The sequence below is a fragment of the Ranitomeya imitator genome, chromosome 4 (genome assembly GCF_032444005.1).
Source record: "Ranitomeya imitator isolate aRanImi1 chromosome 4, aRanImi1.pri, whole genome shotgun sequence".
Classification (NCBI taxonomy): Eukaryota; Metazoa; Chordata; class Amphibia; order Anura; family Dendrobatidae; genus Ranitomeya; species Ranitomeya imitator.
Genome location: NC_091285.1, coordinates 269,504,486 through 269,519,797, shown reverse-complemented (window position 1 = coordinate 269,519,797; position 15,312 = coordinate 269,504,486). Strand labels below are relative to the sequence as shown.

The following is a 15,312-nucleotide window of genomic DNA, read 5'->3' as shown; positions in this document are numbered from 1 at the left end:
CGGCACATGAATTACCGGCTCTGTAAAGGATCTCGAGGTACGGTTCTACAGGAAGTATAGTTTTCCCTCTGGAGGTACTCCACTTTATTAGCATGCACAAAGTGACACAAGTTAGCCCCCAAACCGCAAACAAAAAACTGCGTTTTTTGCCGCAGCTTCTTCCCTGCCAAGAAACCAGGCTTTGCTGCAGAATAATACACGCACCAGAAAACGCCCTGTGTGAACCTACCCTTATATATCGGCTTTTTTTTTTTTAATGTGCTTTATTTTCACCAACATGCACAGAGCTTGACTGTGAGAGCCACAGATACCGCACGAATCACGCATTCCATCCGCAGGCTTCCAGCAGCCTCTCTCTGACCCTGTAGTGTGCACAGAGCTCTCTGAAGGCAGAAGCCGCCTGTTCCTACGGTTACGGAGAGAGCACCGGACACGGTGTCACCACCGTAGTGGATGGAGATGAATCCCGGCGAGCACGTGACCGGTACACCGCGTGCACTCTCCGTCCTCACGTTCCCGGCCCGCACTGTGCTGCTGAGGGGCGGAAGTGTCGGCCTGCTCCGCCTGCTGTGACCGCTAGGTGGCCGGAAGTGTTCCGGTCAGCGTGAGAGCCGGGGAGCGCCGATTCCGCTAGTATACACCACATGTGTGACGAGCAGACATGGCGGCTGTTACCGGGGCCTGGACGTGTCCTCAGCGCACACTGCGAGTCACGGTGAGACACATTGGGAGGAGTAGTTATCTGCCCGGTGACTGAGGGCTCATAGCTCAGCTTGGCAGGTGTCAGGCTGCAGGTGGTGACCTTACACCTGGACATGGGGCCCTGTGTGAGAGCTCCCGCCGCCATACTCCCCGGTCTGATGGCTGGCTGACCCCCCATCACTGCCAGGCTGACCACCCATCACTGCCAGGCTGACCACCCATCACTGCCAGGCTGACCACCCATCACTGCCAGGCTGACCACCCATCACTGCCAGGCTGACCACCCATCACTGCCAGGCTGACCACCCATCACTGCCAGGCTGACCACCCATCACTGCCAGGCTGACCACCCATCACTGCCAGGCTGACCACCCATCACAGCCAGGCTGACCACCCATCACTGCCAGGCTGACCACCCATCACTGCCAGGCTGACCACCCATCACTGCCAGGCTGACCACCCATCACTGCCAGGCTGACCACCCATCACTGCCAGGCTGACCACCCATCACTGCCAGGCTGACCACCCATCACTGCCAGGCTGACCACCCATCACTGCCAGGCTCTCCTGCAGATCGGACCTGGCTGCTCTGGACAATGGCCGTGGATTACTATAATAATCATATAAAGCACAGTGATCTGTTCCATCAGTCATCTAAGAGGAAGCCCCCCGGATCTATGTATTATTATGGGGGCTGTTTTTAAAAGAGGATTTTTTTTAGATCAGAAAGTAAAACATAAGCGAGACGGACCCTATTCTTGTCAATGGGGCTCCTCTACTTTCTTCTGCAGAACTGATGGAAAATATCACTTATTGTTTGCGTCTAAAGCCGTGTTCACACTGTGTTTCACCCTCTCGTCAGTGGCTTTCATCTGAAACCCTGGAGCGTGACGCGGGTGTGTGCACCAACAAGCCATTGTTAATGAATCAGATGGAATCACAGTGTGCTCGGTTGTACATAGGTTTCATCCATATCCGCCTAGTTGAGGCGAGTACCAAGAGGTAGTCGGCTGTATCTCGGCACCGCCTCATGTCGGTGTGTGCGGCTATAAGTTATGTATGAGAGCACACTGTGACTGCAGCGTTACAGATAATGGCCCCCCTTTAGCACATACACCCAAATCCCATTTTGCAGGTACTCATGCGCTTGCCCTGACAGAGCCGTAGATCATAGGCCAAAACGCCATGTGAACATAGCCTAAAGCAGAGCAGACGGCCATAATGTATGAACGGCTGCGCCACCTTACCCTTCTCTCTGGACGTTTGAATGGTGGCGGATTCCGACGTGTGTGAGCATATCCATATTTAAAGAGACAGTCTTGTAAAAACAAGCTTTTCCTGGAAAGAAGCTGCCAGTAACCATGTTTGCCATGTGTTGTCACTGCTGCGTGTAAGGCCTCTATGACACTTCCGTCTGTCATAATGCGTCATTTTGTGAAAAAAACAGATCCTGCGATTTTGCCCGCAGGATGCGTTTTTTCCTCATAGACTTGTATTAGCGACGGATGGCCACACGTTTCATCCGTCGTGCACTGGATCCGTAGTAAAATTGCTGTCCGTCGGGCAGAGAACACGTTCAGAGGATTGTTTTTTCTGCACTTTCGCTGACTGAAAAGCAGGAATCCAGCGACGGGTCCCGTCTTTTCAAACGGAGCATGCGCGGAAGGGAAATTCTCTCTCACTCTCTCTCTCTTCTTACTATTGATGCTGCCTATGCAGCATCAATAGTAAAAAGATATAATGTTAAAAAAAAAAATCGCAATATTCTAACCTTCTGGCGTCCCGCACAGCGTTACCAATTCTCGCGATGCTCCCGGCAGCTGGCGTTCCCAGTAATGCCTTGCGAAATGACCCGATGACGTCGCGGTCTCTCGAGACCTTTATGTCATCAAAGGTCATTGTAGCGCAAGGCATTACTGGGAACGCCAGCTGCTGGGAGCATCGGTAATGCTGCACGAGATGCCGAAAGGTGAGAATATTGCGATTTTTTTTTTTTTTTTTTTTTTTTTTTTAAATTTTTTTATTTTTAACATGGGTTGTGTTGTGTATGTGTTTTTTTGCAGCGGAAAACCGCTTCGAAGATGCATATACAACAGGTGCACATAGCCTCGACGGGTCCGTCAGAAAAACAGGCCCAGTGCACCTGTTTTTTACAATCTGCACATGCATTTTGCTGCATTTTTGGTGCTAAAACCTGATGAAGCTGAATCAGATTATTTTTTTTATGCGCTAAACTTTATCAACATGCAGAATGTACCCTGACAAAATCACAGTAAAAAAAAAAACACACCAAAAACATATTAAAAAACAGCAAAGACTAAGCAAAACCTGCTTTTTTTTGTAAGCGGCTTAAACTTTGCATAAAATAACGCAACATATGAACATAGCCTTAGGGTATGTGCACCCGTTCAGGTTTTTTTGCAGTTTTTTTCGTGATAAAAACTAATTAAAAACGCATACATTATGCATCCTATCATTTAGAATGCATTCTGCAATTTTTGTGCACATGATGCATCTTTTTCCGCGAAAAAAACGCATCGCGGTAAAAAAAAACAGCATGTTCATTAATTTTGTGTGTTTTGTCACATTTTTCCCGCTATTCTATGCATTTGGAAAATAACGCAAAAAAGCATCAAAAACGCGCAAAAAAAACGCATGCGGATTTCTGGCAGAAATGTCCGTTTTTTTTCAGGAAAATTTCTGCCAAGAATCCTGACGTGTGCACATAGCCTTATGGTTTCCTTAAGTTTTGAGGGCGAGTATAGTTCAGATTGGCGAAGTATTCTTGCCGCAAGAACTATTTTGGATCTGTTGGTCACGTTTCAGCTCCGTCAATTGTCTGACAGATTCCGTGCCCACCATGTGGTATGAGAGAGCCGTGATGCCAGTATACACTGTTTTCTAGCACAGTTTCCCCTCCTTTGCCGTCTGTTTCCTCTGAATCGTGTGATTTCTGTTAGTGGCGGTGATGAGCGTGGAGCAATTAGTGATGCCTTATCCACCAGTGGTTACACAACACATTCGGGCAGATTATGCCATCTGTATAGTGCCCGCTCATTCTGCTGCTGAGTAAAGTCCAGTCAGAGGGGTTTTCAAGGACTTAAGGTCAGTGGGGTCTTACTTTCGGCATGCTGCCCAGCTGTTTGAGGGGCAGTGTCCCTCCAGCGGGTGATACCTCTGCTTTTTTTTCCTGGGCAGACTTTGAGCTTGCTGTTATTTTCACTACAACTGATGGGGGCTATAGGTGGATTGTGCGGGGTTTGCTGCCCCAGTCGTTGTGGGAATGCTGCAGTTTCCATCAGTGCTGCATACCCCATATACCAGGTCTGTGGTGTTGGTTACATCTGCACTGCGGACTAACACCGGCTTTTTTACCTCTCTTTTTAGGCTTGTTGAGCTGCAGGTATGCTGTTTATTCGAGACGACATTTATAAGGAATACGCAAACATGATGATGAATATTTTCATTCTGTCCATGATCCTTTGCATATCCCTGTCCTTCTGGATTATATCAATTACTGCCAGTACATATTATGGTAAGCTCCCTGACGCGGGATCGGCTTTCTAGCTTGGTTATTTCCCCATTTCCGCTTCCTCGTTCTGCAGCAGTAATGTCTGTGGCCAGTACTTACTATTGCCATGACACGGCCGCAGCCATTGCAGACCATAGTGACATTGTCATCCATACCAGAGGCCTGATATCCTGATATCATCAGTTCTATTTAGGGGATTTGTCTGAACCTCAGACCATCCCCTTAAAGGGACCCTGTCAGCAGGATTGTGCTCATTAATCTAGTGTCAGGTTGGCGCTGTTATACTGATTAAAAGATGGTGCTGGCGGTGCCTGTGCAGTAGCATCTGTCGGATGGCAGGTAGATACTACTGCACAGGCGCCACCACCGGCACCATTTTTTTTTCTCTTATCAATATGGCGGCGCCTGCGCAGTAGCATCGATCACATTCCGTATAATGCTGCTATGCAGCTTCCAGCGCCATTTTGATGAAGATAAATTTCTTGAGGAACAAAAAAATGACAAAATCAAATGAATATATGGATATTATAGATCCGATCATGCTAGAGCGCAGGCGCCGCCGCCTGCATGATGTCATTTTTTTTTTCTTCAAACAATAAGATATGCAGTATGTAAAATAGGAGAGGCAGGTCAGTGAGGGATCAGTGACCTGTCATAAGCCATCAGTATGAATTCCTAAGCAGAGCACCACATGAAGACCCCCACAGGCCACCCGGGGGCGCGGGCATATGATTAACACAAAACTGGAAATAAAGATTAAACAACAACCACAAGACTGACCAGGTATCATTGTAATCAGTATAACAGCGCCAACCTGACACTGTAGGTTACTGTGCACAATCCTGCTGACAGGGTCCCTTTAAATAATTTTTTATTAGGGTAGGACTAATTTTATTATATATTAGAGACGAAGCACTAAACCTGCGAAGCTCGTCCACCAGGTATGGACAAATGGAAAAATGCAATGATTTCATTGCATCATCATACAGACTATATATATATATATATATATATATATATATATATATATATATGTATATGTATATATATATATATATATATATATATATATATATATATATGTATATATATATGTATATATATATGTATGTATATGTGTATATATATATATATATATATATATATATGTATATATATATATATATATGTATATATATATATATATATGTATATATATATATGTATATATATATATATATATATATATGTATGTATATATATATATGTATGTATATATATATGTATGTATATATATATATATATATATGTATGTATATATATATGTATGTATATATATATATATATATATGTATGTATATATATATATATATATGTATGTATATATATATATATATGTATGTATATATATATATATGTATGTATATATATATATATGTATGTATATATATATATATATGTATGTATATATATATATATATATAGTCATGGCCAAAAGTAATAACACCCCTGCAATTCTGTCAGATAATACTCATTTTCTTCCTGAAAATGATTGCAATCACAAATTCTTTGGTATTATCTTCATTTAATTTGTCTTAAATGAAAAAACACAAAAAGAATTGTCCTAAAGCCAAATTGGATATAATTCCACACCAAACATAAAAAAGGGAGTGGACAAAAGTATTGGCACTGTTCGAAAAATCATGTTACTTCTCTAATTTGTGTAATTAACAGCACCTGTAACTTACCTGTGGCACCTAACAGGTGTTGGCAATAACTAAATCACACTTGCAGCCAGTTGACATGGATTAAAGTTGACTCAACCTCTGTCCTGTGTCCTTGTGTGTACCACATTGAGCATGGAGAAAAGAAAGAAGACCAAAGAACTGTCTGAGGACTTAAGAAACCAAATTGTGAGGATGGATGATCAATCTCAAGGCTACAAGTCCATCTCCAAAGACCTGAATGTTCCTGTCTCTACCGTGCGCAGTGTCAAGAAGTTTAAAGCCCATGGCACTGTGGCTAACCTCCCTAGATGTGGACAGAAAAGAAAAATTGACAAGAGATTTCAACGCAAGATTGTATGGATGTTGGATAAAGAACCTCGACTAATATCCAAACAAGTTCAAGCTGCCCTGCAGTCCGAGGGTACAACAGTGTCAACCCGTACTATCCGTCAGCATCTGAATGAAAAGGGACTGTATGGTAGGAGACCCAGGAAGACCCCACTTCTTACCCCGAGACACAAAAAAGCCAGGCTGGAGTTTGCCAAAACTTACCTGAAAAAGCCTAAAACTTTTTGGAAGAATGTTCTCTGGTCAGATGAGACAAAAGTAGAGCTTTTTGGGCAAAGGCATCAACATAGAGTTTACAGGAGAAAAAAAGAGGCATTCAAAGAAAAGAACACGGTCCCCACAGTCAAACATGGCGGAGGTTCCCTGATGTTTTGGGGTTGCTTTGCTGCCTCTGGCACTGGACTGCTTGACCGTGTGCATGGCTTATGAAGTCTGAAGACTACCAACAAATTTTGCAGCATAATTTAGGGCCTAGTGTGAGAAAGCTGGGTCTCCCTCACAGGTCATGGGTCTTCCAGCAGGACAATGACCCAAAACACACTTCACAAAGCACTAGAAAATGGTTTGAGAGAAAGCACTGGAGACTTCTAAGGTGGCCAGCAATGAGTCCAGACCTGAATCCCATAGAACACCTGTGGAGAGATCTAAAAATGGTAGTTTGGAGAAGGCACCCTTCAAATATCAGGGACCTGGAGCAGTTTGCCAAAGAAGAATGGTCTAAAATTCCAGCAGAACATTGTAAGAAACTCATTGATGGTTACCGGAAGCGGTTGGTTACAGTTATTTTGGCTAAAGGTTGTGCAACCAAGTATTAGGCTGAGGGTGCCAATACTTTTGTCTGGCCCATTTTTGGAGTTTTGTGTGAAATGATCAATGTTTTGCTTTTTGCTTCATTCTCTTTTGTGTTTTTTCATTTAAGACAAATTAAATGAAGATAATAATACCAAATAATTTGTGTTTGCGATCATTTTCAGGAAGAAACTGAGTATTATCTGACAGAATTGCAGGGGTGTCAATACTTTTGGCCATGACTGTATATATATAGATGTATAGATATATGTATAGATATGTGTATGTGTATATACAGTGGGGCAAAAAAGTATTTAGTCAGTCAGCAATAGTGCAAGTTCCACCACTTAAAAAGATGAGAGGCGTCTGTAATTTACATCATAGGTAGACCTCAACTTTGGGAGACAAACTGAGAAAAAAAAATCCAGAAAATCACATTGTCTGTTTTTTTAACATTTTATTTGCATATTATGGTGGAAAATAAGTATTTGGTCAGAAACAAACAATCAAGCTTTCAGGCTCTCACAGACCTGTAACTTCTTCTTTAAGAGTCTCCTCTTTCCTCCACTCATTACCTGTAGTAATGGCACCTGTTTAAACTTGTTATCAGTATAAAAAGACACCTGTGCACACCCTCAAACAGTCTGACTCCAAACTCCACTATGGTGAAGACCAAAGAGCTGTCAAAGGACACCAGAAACAAAATTGTAGCCCTGCACCAGGCTGGGAAGACTGAATCTGCAATAGCCAACCAGCTTGGAGTGAAGAAATCAACAGTGGGAGCAATAATTAGAAAATGGAAGACATACAAGACCACTGATAATCTCCCTCGATCTGGGGCTCCACGCAAAATCCCACCCCGTGGGGTCAGAATGATCACAAGAACGGTGAGCAAAAATCCCAGAACCACGCGGGGGGACCTAGTGAATGACCTTCTGAGAGCTGGGACCAATGTAACAAGGCCTACCATAAGTAACACACTACGCCACCATGGACTCAGATTCTGCAGTGCCAGACGTGTCCCACTGCTTAAGCCAGTACATGTCCGGGCCCGTCTGAAGTTTGCTAGAGAGCATTTGGATGATCCAGAGGAGTTTTGGGAGAATGTCCTATGGTCTGATGAAACCAAACTGGAACTGTTTGGTAGAAACACAACTTGTCGTGTTTGGAGGAAAAAGAATACTGAGTTGCATCCATCAAACACCATACCTACTGTAAAGCATGGTGGTGGAAACATCATGCTTTGGGGCTGTTTCTCTGCAAAGGGGCCAGGACGACTGATCCGGGTACATGAAATAATGAATGGGGCCATGTATCGTGAGATTTTGAGTGCAAACCTCCTTCCATCAGCAAGGGCATTGAAGATGAAACGTGGCTGGGTCTTTCAACATGACAATGATCCAAAGCACACCGCCAGAGCAACGAAGGAGTGGCTTCGTAAGAAGCATTTCAAGGTCCTGGAGTGGCCTAGCCAGTCTCCAGATCTCAACCCTATAGAAAACCTTTGGAGGGAGTTGAAAGTCCGTGTTGCCAAGCGAAAAGCCAAAAACATCACTGCTCTAGAGGAGATCTGCATGGAGGAATGGGCCAACATACCAACAACAGTGTGTGGCAACCTTGTGAAGACTTACAGAAAATGTTTGACCTCTGTCATTGCCAACAAAGGATATATTACAAAGTTTTGAGATGAAATTTTGTTTCTGACCAAATACTTATTTTCCACCATAATATGCAAATAAAATGTTAAAAAAACAGACAATGTGATTTTCTGGATTTTTTTTTCTCAGTTTGTCTCCCATAGTTGAGGTCTACCTATGATGTAAATTACAGACGCCTCTCATCTTTTTAAGTGGTGGAACTTGCACTATTGCTGACTGACTAAATACTTTTTTGCCCCACTGTATATATATATATATATATATATATATATATATATTATGTGTGCTTAAAAGTCAGAAAACCAGTAATATGAAATGACTTTCTGAACTTGTTCTCCTAGGCACTCTGCGGCCCATATCTCCTTGGCGTTGGCTGCTTTCTGTAATAATTCCAATTGTTATCGTTTCCCATGGCATAAAGAAGAAGAGCTTGGATAGCAGTGGTGCTCTAGGAGGTATGTTTTCCATATTTTCTGCGTCATGTTCTAGATACAGTGCACTTGGCTTTTTTTTTTTTTGGACTTGGACAACCCCTTCTTATAGGACTTGACCGGTCCAAATGAAAGGATTCATCGGTTTCTGAGCTGGGACCTTCCGGTACCTATGCGTTATACATACCCCCAGCCAGCCCCATACACTTGTAAGTACACTTCCAGTCCCAGCTGGACTGACAAATCCTCACAGTTAACACTGTGTGAGCTGGGGGGAATTCATATGTCTGCAGTTGCACAGAGTAACTGCAGACTTCTCGATTTGCATTGTACAACCCCTTTAAACAAAATTGGGCCCCATTGAAAATAAAAACAGCTTATACTCACCTCCCAGACTAGTGCCATTCCAGTGACGCTGGTTGTGCATCTTCTAGCACTCGCACGACATTATGCCACATGAAAGCTGCAGCCAGTCATCTACCACTAATAGGCGGCAGTGGTCTCACCCGCCGCTATTAACTAGTTAAATGCCACTGTCAAACGCTCCCAGCGACATTTAACTACCGTTTCCGGCCATCGGGTCGGAAATGAGCGCATCTCTGACCCCCGTCAGATGATCAGGGCCGGATTGCTATGAGTGCCACCCTGTGGCAAGAATTCAAAAATGCAGGAATTCAGCTACATAGGAGCGATCTGAGCTTCCCTCCTATGTAGTTGAGCTGATCGAGTTGTGCCAGCTTCTAGCCTCCCATGGAGGCTATTGAAACATGGCAAAAGTAAAAAAAAAAAAAAGTTCTAAAAAATATAAAAGTTCAAATCACCCCCCTTTCACCCCATTCAAAATAAAACAAAAAAATCAAATATACACATATTTGGTATCGCCGCCTTCAGAATCGCCCAATCTATCAATAAAAAAAAGGATTAACGGGCGATCAAAAGAAAGTATCTGCATCAAAATAGTATAATTAAAAACATCAGCTCGGCACGCAAAAAAATAAGCCCTCACCCGACCCCAGATGACGAAAAATGGAGATGCTACGAGTATCGTAAAATGGCGCAATTTTTTTTTGTTTTTCAAAGTTTGGATTTTTTTTTTTTCACCACTTAGATAAAAAAGAACCTAACATGTTTGGTGTCTGTGAACTCGTAATGACCTGGAGAATCATATTAGCAAGTCAGTTTTAGCATTTAGTGAACCTAGTAAAAAAGCCAAACAAAAAAACAAGTGTGGGATTGCACTTTTTTTGCAATTTCACCGCACTTGAATTTTTTTCCCGTTTTCTAGTACACAACATGCTAAAACCAATGATGTTGTTCAAAAGTACAGCTCATCCCGCAAAAAAATAAGCCCTCACACGGCCATATTGACAGAAAATTAAAAAAGTTATGGCTCTGGGAAGGAGGGGAGCGAAAAACGAAAATACCCCGGGTCATGAAGGGTTAAGAATTGTACTTCTTTATGGTTCCTCCCTCATCAGTGAAGGCATTGGATACGATATAGGTTGTACTCTATGTCTGTCTGCTGTGTATGTGTATTGGGGCCTCCCGACTCTCCCCAAAGAGATAATGTTGGGAAATATAAGGTAGGGGTCATTTACATTCATAATTGACCCTTCAATTCTCCGGCAGAGGCGCTTTCTTTTTTATCAAATCTGAAAACACATGAATGCTCTACCGAGCGTAACAGTCACGTGTTGTTCAGGAGAGAGGTCTTCTGGCAAAGAAAGCTCACATGTACACTACCGTTCAAAAGTTTAGGGTCACCCAGAGAATTTTGTATTTTCCATGAAAACTTATACTTTTATTAATCAAACTAGATGGTAGCCCGATTCTAACGTATTCTAGAATATGTATGTAGTTTATTTATGAAGATTTTAGAATAATACATTGAATACCCAGGATTCGGCCGGCCGTGACCAATTAACGAAGCGTGGTTCAAATCCCGTGCCAATTCGCAGCCGGACTGCGCCTGTCACTGATTGTTCGCGGCGGGCCACGTAGTATATTGCACAGCCCACGCAGTATATTGCACAGCCCACGTAGTATATTATTATTTATTTATATAGCACCATTAATTCCATGGTGCTGTACATGAGAAAGGGGTTACATACATGGTTATAGATAGTTTAAGGTGACAGACTGGTACAGAGCGGAGAGGACCCTGTCCTTGCGGACTTACATTCTATGGGATATTGCACAGCCCACGCAGTATATTGCACAGCCCACGCAGTATATTGCACAGCCCACGCAGTATATTGCACAGCCTATTGCACAGCCCACGTAGTATATTATTATTTATTTATATAGCACCATTTAGGCTACGTTCACATTTGCGTTGTGCGCCGCTGCGTCGGCGACGCAACGCACAACGCAAATAAAAACGCACGCAAAAACGCTGCGTTTTGCGACGCATGCGTCCTTTTTTGCCGAAATTTGGATGCAAGAAAAATGCAACGTGTTGCGTTTTCTGCGCCCGACGCTTGCGGCAAAAAAAACGCATGCGTCGCACAACGCAGCACAACGCATGTCCATGCGTCCCCCATGTTAAATATAGGGGCGCATGCGTCGCCCGACGCAAACACGCAAAACGCTAATGTGAACGTAGCCCAATTCCATGGTGCTGTACATGAGAAAGGGGTTACATACAGGGTTATAGATAGTTTACAGTGACAGACTGGTGCAGAGCGGAGAGGACCCTGTCCTTGCGGACTTACATTCTATGGGATATTGCACAGCCCACGCAGGATATTGCACAGCCCACGCAGTATATTGCACAGCCCACGCAGTATATTGCACAGCCCACGCAGTATATTGCACAGCCCACGCAGTATATTGCACAGCCCACGCAGTATATTGCACAGCCCACGCAGTATATTGCACAGCCCACGCAGTATATTGCACAGCCCACGCAGTATATTGCACAGCCCACGCAGTATATTGCACAGCCCACGCAGTATATTGCACAGCCCACGCAGTATATTGCCCAGCCCACGCAGTATATTGCCCAGCCCACGCAGTATATTGCCCAGCCCACGCAGTATATTGCCCAGCCCACGCAGTATATGGCCCAGCCCACGCAGTATATTGCACAGCCCTCGCAGTATATTGCACAGCCCACGCAGTATATTGCACAGCCCACGCAGTATATTGCACAGCCCACGCAGTATATTGCACAGCCCACGCAGTATATTGCACAGCCCACGCAGTATATTGCACAGCCCACGCAGTATATTGCAATGTGGGCATCATATCCCTGACCGCTACGTCATCATCTCGCGAGATCGCAATGCATGGAGCGGTCACCGGAACGTCGCGAGCAGCAGGAAAGGCCTGTTGTGGATCCGAGGGGCCGACGGACAGTGAGTATATAACGATTTTTTATTTTTTTTAAATATCGGGTTACTAAGCGCAGGGCCGTGCTTAGTAACCCGATATTTACCCTGGTTACCATTGTAAAAGTTAAAAAAAAAAACAGTACATACTCACATTCCGATGTCTGTCACGTCCCCCGGCGTCAGCTTCCCTGCACTGACTGTCAGCGTCGGCCGTAAAGCAGAGCACAGCGGTGACGTCACCACTGTGCTCTGCTTTACGGCCGGCCGGCGCTGACAGTCAGTGCAGGGAAGCTGACGCCGGGGGACGTGACAGACATCGGAATGTGAGTATGTACTGTGTTTTTGTTTTTTTTTTTACTTTTACAATGGTAACTAGGGTAAATATCGGGTTACTAAGTGCGGCCCTGCACTTAGTAACCCGATGTTTACCCTGGTTACCCGGGGACTTCGGCATCGTTGAAGATAGTTTCAACGATGCTGAAGTCTTTCCCCGGATCGTTGGTCGCTGGAGAGAGCTGACTGTGTGACAGCTCCCCAGTGACCACACAACGACTTACCAACGATCACGGCCAGGTCGTATCGCTGGTCGTGATCGTTGGTAAATCGTTTAGTGTAACGGTACCTTAAGGATTCTCTCTTTAAGCTCAGTGTTTGTTTATTTAAATGTCTATGTATCACACCTTGCCTGTGCTCTCCACTGTATATAATTGGGTTTCTTCAAATATTTTGGTATACCAGCCTGATGAAGAGGCTATATAAATGGAGAGAGAGAGAGAGAGAAAAAAATAGAGAAAAAAAAACAACCAGCACTCCTAATGTGAACACGTGCAAGCTGCATCATATAGGTAAAGAACACAGCAGCACAGCAGCACATGTACATGAATCTAGGCCATGTGAAGACACAGACAAATATTCAATATGAATACTTCTCAAAAATATTTTTCATAAATTTTTCATAAAACTTAGTTATAGATAAAATGAGGATTCTTAGCGCATAAATTGGCCAATTCATGTGTGCCCATCAACCACGGCAAGGTGATCTCCCTCTGACTGATGGGTCCTACACTACCATATATATATAGATAGATACACACACACACACACACTCACACTCTTGTGGCCAAAAGTATTGACACCCCTGCAATTCTGTCAGATAATACTCAGTTTCTTCCTGAAAATGATTGCAATCACAAATTCTTTGGTATTCTTATCATTTAATTTGTCTTAAATGAAAAAAACACAAAAGAGAATGAAGCAAAAAGCAAAACAATGATCATTTCACACAAAACTCCAAAAATGGGCCAGACAAAAGTATTGGCACCCTGAGCCTAATACTTGGTTGCACAACCTTTAGCCAAAATAACTGCGATGATCCGCTTCCGGTAACCATCAATGAGTTTCTTACAATGCTCTGCTGGAATTTTAGACCATTCTTCTTTGGCAAACTGCTCCAGGTCCCTGATATTTGAAGGGTGCCTTCTCCAAACTACCATTTTTAGATCTCTCCACGGGTGTTCTATGGATTCAGGTCTGGACTCATTGCTGGCCACCTTAGAAGTCTCCAGTGCTTTCTCTCAAACCATTTTCTAGTGCTTTTTGAAGTGTGTTTTGGGTCATTGTCCTGCTGGAAGACCCATGGACTCTGAGGGAGACCCAGCTTTCTCACACTGGGCCCTACATTATGCTGCAAAATGTGTTGGTAGTCTTCAGACTTCATAATGCCATGCACACGGTCAAGCAGTCCAGTGCTAGAGGTAGCAAAGCAACCCCAAAACATCAGGGAACCTCCGCCATGTTTGACTGTGGGGACCGTGTTCTTTTCTTTGAATGCCTCTTTTTTTCTCCTGTAAACTCTATGTTGATGCCTTTGCCCAAAAAGCTCTACTTTTGTCTCATCTGACCAGAGAACATTCTTCCAAAATGTTTTAGGCTTTTTCAGGTAAGTTTTGGCAAACTCCAGCCTGGCTTTTTTATGTCTTAGGGTAAGAAGTGGGGTCTTCCTGGGTCTCCTACCATACAATCCCTTTTCATTCAGACGCCGACGGATAGTACGGGTTGACACTGTTGTACCCTCGGACTGCAGGGCAGCTTGAACTTGTTTAGATGTTAGTCGAGGACTCGAGGTTCTTTATCCAACATCCGCACAATCTTGCGTTGAAATCTCTTGTCAATTTTTCTTTTCCGTCCACATCTAGGGAGGTTAGCCACAGTGCCATGGGCTTTAAACTTCTTGATGACACTGCGCATGGTAGACACAGGAACATTCAGGTCTTTGGAGATGGACTTGTAGCCTTGAGATTGCTCATGCTTCCTCACAATTTGGTTTCTCAAGTCCTCAGACAGTTCTTTGGTCTTCTTTCTTTTCTCCATGCTCAATGTGGTACACACAAGGACATAGGACAGAGGTTGAGGCAACTTTAATCCATGTCAACTGGCTGCAAGTGTGATTTAGTTATTGCCAACACCTGTTAGGTGCCACAGGTAAGTTACAGGTGCTGTTAATTACACAAATTAGAGAAGCATCACATGATTTTTCGAACAGTGCCAATACTTTTGTCCACTCCCTTTTTTATGTTTGGTGTGGAATTATATCCAATTTGGCTTTAGGACAATTCTTTTTGTGTTTTATCATTGTAGACAAATTAAATGAAGATAATACCAAAGAATTTGTGATTGAAATCATTTTCAGCAGGAAGAAACCGAGTATTATCTGACAGGATTGCAGGGGTGTCAATACTTTTGCCCACAAATAAAAAAAAAAAAAATATATATATATATATACAGTGGGGCAAAAAAGTATTTAGTCAGTCA

At 43.5% G+C, this 15,312-nt stretch overlaps 1 protein-coding gene across 2 annotated transcripts in view; it reads left to right on the top strand.

Annotated features, from left to right (window-relative positions):
- Positions 1 to 290: 290 nt before the first annotated feature.
- Positions 291 to 15,312, top strand: part of TMEM19 (transmembrane protein 19) — a 34,933-nt gene continuing 19,911 nt past the window's right edge. Inside the window, exons 1-3 of one of the 2 annotated variants that reach the window (XM_069764598.1) lie at positions 291 to 715; positions 4,090 to 4,237; positions 9,077 to 9,190. In XM_069764598.1, the coding sequence (XP_069620699.1) occupies positions 4,108 to 4,237; positions 9,077 to 9,190 (244 nt within the window). In that variant the 5' untranslated portion in view covers positions 291 to 715; positions 4,090 to 4,107. Of the gene's footprint in view, positions 716 to 3,726; positions 3,808 to 4,089; positions 4,238 to 9,076; positions 9,191 to 15,312 lie in introns of those variants that run through there. The other variant, XM_069764599.1, reaches the window with a different exon arrangement.